The 7,037-nt window shown below is 44.9% G+C and overlaps 1 protein-coding gene across 1 annotated transcript; it reads left to right on the top strand.

The window, feature by feature from the left end:
• Positions 1-5,590: 5,590 nt before the first annotated feature.
• On the top strand, positions 5,591-6,763 carry pou3f1 (POU class 3 homeobox 1; the record flags this gene model as incomplete). The annotated part of the gene is made up of 1 exon (XM_080540178.1): positions 5,591-6,763. The coding sequence occupies exon 1, from the start codon at positions 5,594-5,596 to the stop codon at positions 6,761-6,763; it is 1,170 nt and encodes a 389-aa protein (XP_080396304.1). The 5' UTR covers positions 5,591-5,593.
• Between the last annotated feature and the right edge of the window lie 274 nt (positions 6,764-7,037).

Genomic DNA, 7,037 nt, shown 5'->3' on the forward strand with positions numbered 1-7,037 from the left:
GTGTCTTTTGGGGGGTGTTTTCAATAACTAATGTTTGTTTAAAGACATTGTGCATTTGACTAGGCTAATTTAGGTGTCTCCTCTATCTCTGACTATATTTTTTAAAACTTTATATCTGATCTTTCTCAACTTAGATCATTATTTGTAAAGAAGCCATATGACTATCAAATTGAAAATGTAGCAAAGTCAATTCGAAGTTAGTTTCTCTACCGGCATTAAGTTTTTTAATTTTAAAAATCGGTAGCAGTATTGTTGGTTTATTTGTTATTCCCTTGGGATGTGGCGTTCAGTGGGCAAGAGAGTCATTTGGTGGGCTGCCTTTTAAACGGCAGCACAGGAGCGGACAAGAATAGAGGCGTTCAAAGAGGCTTGGCGCGACACCACAGACGCACCGGAGAGGGGACCGTTACCCCATTCTGCTGGTTGGGGATTGAAGTTAGGAACTCTCCACTAATTGCGCGCCGGTGCCTTTCATGAATATTCATCCTGCCGTGTTCAGACCCCCGCCTAATTAGTCGAGAGAGAGAGAGAGAGAGAGAGAGAGAGAGAGAGAGAGAGAGAGAGAGAGAGAGAGAGAGAGAGAGAGAGAGAGAGAGAGAGAGAGAGAGAGAGAGAGAGAGAGAGAGAGAGAGAGAGAGAGAGAGAGACAGAGAGAGAGAGAGAGAGAGAGAGAAAACTCGCACCTTTTACCACAAGAGAAACGTTCCCCTCCGCATTCTCTGGGGGATTCTGGCAGAATCGCCCGAGTTCATTAGCCAAAAAGGGAATGGGGAAAAAAGTTATACCTGAAAAGCGCAGGACGGTTTGGTCTTCAAACTGTATTATATTATTCTATAGGCAAATGGGCACTCGCATTTAGCGCCTATTACGCATGTCTATCAAAACTACAAGAATGAACGTGGAGAGAAAAAAAAAACTACAATTGTTTGATTGAGGAGCAAGTTTGTGTGAATATTATTCTACTCCATCGCTTTACTTTGGGGATTTGAATTTTTAAATTCCAAATATACCCAGTGAGCAAGTTGAACGGTCGATTGTGTCGGTGTGTGTGTGTGTGTGTGTGTGTGTGTGTGTGTGTGTGTGTGTGTGTGTGTGTGTGTGTGTCCCAGAACTGTGTGTGACAGAACTGGGGAATAGGTGTGTTTTAGAGTGCGAAAGAGGATCGTCTCTCTCAGATTTAATTATTTTTTTGAAACGTTTTAAATGGCACCAGGATGTGTCCGATATAGCTTTATAAACCACAGCCTACTTCAAGGATATATAGAGGTACAGATGTCCAACAAGCCTATAGGCCGAAGCACAAGTTAACCAAGGCTGGAAGAACAAATATGTATTGAGCCTTTAGAATCTCTACATCTCTTTCCTTTCTCAAGGGCAGACATCTATTTTGAAAATAAGGCGGATATTTGAATCATTTTATAGGTGTCTGATTTTTGCACGAACCTCTTGAGCAGTACCCTAATAACCCCTAATAAAGCACTATGACAGTGGCATATTGAATGCAACAGTTTATTGATGTCTTCAAAACAGATTGAGAGAAAAAGACAGTAAGAAATTGTAATTGTAATAAGACATTGTCCAGCTTTTTTTGTTTTTGTTTTGTTTTAGATAGGTAACATTTAAGAATATTACCTGTTTATGCATGAGTAAATGTTTTTTAAACATATTTTCTAATTCCAGACAATTTAAGGCTACACATTGATCTAATAATCTATTAGCCTATTATGAATATTCGATTCAATTGTGCATAATGATAATGTCAGGCTATATACGCAGACCTATGGGTTGTTTTTGTGTTTCTTAGGGGGTCTATGTTTAACCTGCTTGTGTGAGGGACAGTTAGTTAATTCAAGAGTGAACCACGCGCACGCGCTTGGTTGGGACGCGCGTGTCCGTGTTATAATTGTATTCAAGTGGAGGCGCGCCCACGTGAGGCTTTACACGTGACTGACAGGGAGGCATCCTGAGAAGAGAGAGAGAAGACTTTTAATAATAATAGACTTTAATAATAATAGTTTTGTTTTTGTGTACCAGTTTTTAATAATAATAATAGGCCAGTGGGCCAGAAACATTACCACATCGGTTGCACTTCATTTACAGATTCGTGAATTGGAAAATCATTGAGGCATTGAGGAGTTATTCTGGATAGTGTACAATGTACACAAACGAAGTAATAGCCTAGGAGGAGCTTGGATGGAAAGGCTCTACAATGACTTGCATCAGTGTCAGAGAGAAAGATCATATTTTAATGCCAACATTGAAGCCTGACACACACAGGCCTACTTATAACTATAGAGTGTCTCATTGAATACGAAGGCCTGACTCCCCCCCTCAAATTTCAACATATGTTACTTTCCTTAAACGTGGCCGGAATAAAACAGAACATTGCAAGGAAAGGAAAGGGTCGGGAGGATGTTTTGAGAGGGTCCAATGCGATACAAGGGGGGCTGTTTAAAAAATCGACACTATTATTTTGGGATAGGGTCATCTCGGCTTCCTGTAGTCGCATCACCCATGTGTCATGCAGCTCAATAGTGAGTTGTATTGAAATGCCATATTTATGTCCTGCAAATCTTTTTCAAGAATCCATCATATCGTGCATATCCCTTTTTTTTTTTTTGCCTTTTTCCTGTAAAGGCCCCTAGACCCCTGGACCATCATTCATCAGTCAGATCTGTGATCCCTTTCAGCGGCTCTCCATAGCAACCTCGTGCGTCCCAGCAAACATCCACCTCGTTCCACACAAGGCCATGTCCTTTACAAAGCGAGGGGGTGAGCATCTGGGTCTGTTTTCCAGTGCTTCTCTGTAGCTTAGCAAAGGACAAGAGTTGGTCTGTGTGACTGGCCCGGCAGGAACGACCCGCTTTTTATAGACTCAGAGACGAGCAGGACTGAATGGTCACAGCTTCATTAACTGAGTCTTGGAGGAACTCTGCTCTCTGGCAATTACTACTACAGACATAAAAATAAAATAAAAGACCTCGTCTGGTTTAAAAAAAAGAAAATATTTGATTACACAACACAAAAGAACGTGGATAGCTTAAGCAGATCAAATGATGATAAGATTCATATCCACTAAACTATTATTTTGATTCCCCATGTGTGTTTTTTTTCTTCTTCTAATAGCACAGCCACAATGCTATCTATTAAATTGACAACCGAAAGTCTTGAAGAGGTTATTTCAGTTTCCAAGATAACGTCTATTAGTTGCCCTGATTATTCTTTGTTATAAATGTGGCTCATCTGCGAATCAAGAGGAGCAAAATCAGAAAAGTGCTTCAATGACTGATTCATTTTATTCAGTTATTCTGCTAAAGGCTATGCCATTGCCGGTGTGTTGTTAACGAAAGAACATGTCAATATCAATTGGTATATAGCCTACATTCTTATGCTCAAATATGTCATTAAAATGTATATTTGGGGGAAACATTTTACAAACACTCTAGTAATTCCTCAGACACTGTGTAGGCTTAATGCCTCTTCAATTATACCTGCATGCTAACTTGTGGGGATTGTCTCCCCATAGTCATCTAAAATAAATATATAAAGGATGTTTGACAAAACCAAAACCACGCCTTTCAGGAGACGATGACGAGCACCTGTGACCCCCAGAACATCTTATACACACAACCGCTACATTACATACACATTCCTCTCTGTGAGGCACAGTTAAGCAAGGACAGTAAGGACACCGAGATAGCAACAAAAAGAGCAAACTTACCGTTAGGTCGTGTCCAGGGTCCCGGGGCTGAGATGAAGGGTCCCGGGGCTAGGAGAAGGGGTCTCCTGCAGAAACAGAGATACTCGCATGTGAACGACGAGAACAAACACATAAACACGCGCGTGAGATTTAAAAACTGCATTCAGGTAAATAATTAAAATAGGACTGATGCCTGAAAAACCTTCCAGAAGGAGTGGAACATGTGCCTGATTGCGGACTTTTAGGCGACTGGAACGGGAGAGATGTAAGATTTGTTTAAAGCCCCGCATTTCCATTTAAGAACGTGATTGTGTTTGCAAAGATCCCTTTCAATCTCCGCATCTCCCCCCTCTCTGCCCCTCAGCGGCTCTGCGGCTGCTTTGCAATTCATAGAATTGGTAATTTGCTATTTGGGACAAAACGTGAAGGGAAAAATAATCAGATGAACCAGGGAGAGGAGAGAGAGAGAAGCCAGGAGGGAGACACAGGATTCCGCTCTAAGTTGCTGTTTAGTAAAATGCTTGGAGAGAAAATGCTATAAAATACTTTCTGTTTTTATTGAGCTTGGCATAAGTCCACATATTCACGGCTATGAAAATTATATATTTCCATATGCATTTGGGAATAATTTCATATGACAACCTTGCATTGGATGGATCATTATAACTTTTGTAAACATGCATTGTGCATTAAGTAACCAATATATTATTCCATGATTCCAAGATGTGATCTATCATTTCATACACTCAGCCTATATCATTCGCATAGTCTATAAACTAATGACAAGGTGTTAGGTATCTCAGAATCAACTGCCACTGTGTGTGTGTGTGTGTGTGTGTGTGTGTGTGTGTGTGTGTGTGTGTGTGTGTGTGTGTGTGTGTGTGTGTGTGTGTGTGTGCGTGCGCGCGCGCGCGTGTGTGTGTGTGTATGTGTGTGTGTGTGTGTGTGTGTGTGTGTGTGTGTGTGTGTGTGTGTGTGTGTGTGCGTGCGTGCGTGCGTGCGTGTGTGTGTGTGTGTGTGTGTGTTTGAGAGAGAGAGAGAGAGAGAGAGAGAGAGAGAGAGAGAGAGAGAGAGAGACTATAAAATAGGGTATAACAAACCATAACAAACTGGGTGATGACGACATGATAATTAAATTCCTAAAACAATACGAATAAATGACACAATGTCACCATGTTCATAGAAACGTCCACATCACAGTGTATTGACATGCATCTCGGTTTGTGGGTGGTTGTAATTCTGGAACACGCGCTGGAATACTAATCTATTAAATAGCGGCGCGCTACACTCAGTCATCAGGGTATCAAGGTGGATGGGGGATTTTTTGTCACCCCCTCAAATAGATCTCCGTACTCCCCCACGTGGTTATTTGCAAAACAACCCGTTACAAACCCAGTGAAACCCAATAACGTCCCAGTGTTTCCAACCCTCCTCTGCCTCTCTATGAGGGAACGGATGGAACAAGAAAACAATGTTGTGGAGGCGACCAATTGCGACCAACAGCCATGCACCCAGCAGCCCATGAGAGAGGGGTAAAAACGGATTCCTGGGGCATCTCCAACATGCACAAAGTTACCAAATGCCCCCAAATAGAAATCTGATGTAGCGAATGAAAATGTTTTTATATACCATGTGTAAAACACGAGCCATGCACGAACCATTCTATGCGTAAAATGCTCTCTGCGACGTTGTGAAACGTTGCGCCTATTGAATATGAATCTGCCTCTCGTGGTGCCTCTTGGATCGGTGCAGGAGCCAATGCCAGCGAGGGGAAGGCGTGTCCTCGCTGTTCCCTAAGACCTCCCAGCGCAGGTTGGTGCGTTTCGGGCTCTAAAGCCTCCAGACCTCCGGAGTACATAGTCATAGTCAGTCCATTTTCGGAAAGTCGGAGCCATGGCGACAGCAGCTCAGTACATCCCGAGGAGTAACTCCTTACCGTCCAACCCGCTCATGCATCCGGATTCGGACAGGATGCACCAGGGGACGACCTACAGAGAGGTGCAGAAAATGATGCACCACGAGTACCTGCAGGGGCTGGCGGCGACCAACACGGGACATCCGATGAGCCTGACGCACCACCAGTGGCTGCCCACCTCCAACACCGACTGGACCACTGGCACCCACATCGGGCAACAACAGGAGCACAACATCAAATCCAGCGTTGGTGTCCAGGCGAGCCGAGAGGACCTCAGCAGCGGGTTCCACCATAGATCCCATCTGGTGCACCAGCAGCAGACGCAGAACAGTCACCATGGGTCCTGGGGGGCACCGACCACGACGCACCACTTGTCCCCGCTGTCCCCCGCCTCCAACGGCTTGACGGGCCACCAGTCTCTCGTCTACTCGAACCCGGGATACACGAACCTCAACGCCATGCTGAGCCCCCAGCCCGCCTCCCTGCACCACGGCGGCATGCGGGGGGACCCCCTCCATGACGACACGGGCAGCCTGGACACCCAGATGGACCACGGATCCCCCCAGCAGGCGTTCAGCCACCACCAGGACCACTCGGACGAGGACGCGCCCAGCTCCGACGACCTGGAGCAGTTCGCCAAGCAGTTCAAGCAGCGGCGGATCAAACTGGGCTTTACGCAGGCGGACGTGGGCTTGGCCTTGGGCACCCTGTACGGAAACGTCTTTTCGCAGACCACCATCTGCCGGTTCGAGGCTCTGCAGCTCAGCTTCAAGAACATGTGCAAACTTAAGCCGCTGCTAAACAAGTGGCTGGAGGAGACGGACTCGAACACGGGCAGTCCGACCAACCTGGACAAGATCGCCGCGCAGGGCAGGAAACGAAAGAAGCGGACCTCGATTGAAGTCGGGGTGAAAGGGGCGCTGGAGAACCATTTCTTAAAATGCCCCAAGCCCTCCGCGCACGAAATCACCAGTTTAGCCGGCTCTCTTCAGTTGGAGAAGGAGGTTGTCCGCGTTTGGTTTTGCAACAGAAGACAGAAAGAGAAAAGAATGACACCGGTGGGGGTCCCTCATCCGAATATGGAGGACGTATATTCCCAGGCGGAGACCCCCCCTCTACACCACACACTACAGAGTCCTGTGCAGTGACTGTTTTCATGAACAATTCTACCATTCGGGGGAAAAGAACAACAAAAAAAACAAAAAGGGAAAAGGACTTATGGAGTTTACAGTATTTAATTTTGCTTTGGTTTTCCTGAGAGAGAAAAGAGACATGGCAAAGTTGGACAGATGCGTTTTGTCCTCAGTAACCGGAGATTGTGGTCCAACAAAATAGATTGAGAGAAAAACAAACATACACTACTACTACTGAATTGATTTCATTGATGCGCATTTTAAAATGAAACAAAGATCTTTATTTACC

Source organism: Nansenia antarctica (assembly GCF_963989245.1).
Source record: "Nansenia antarctica genome assembly, chromosome: 10".
Taxonomy (NCBI): domain Eukaryota; kingdom Metazoa; phylum Chordata; class Actinopteri; order Argentiniformes; family Microstomatidae; genus Nansenia; species Nansenia antarctica.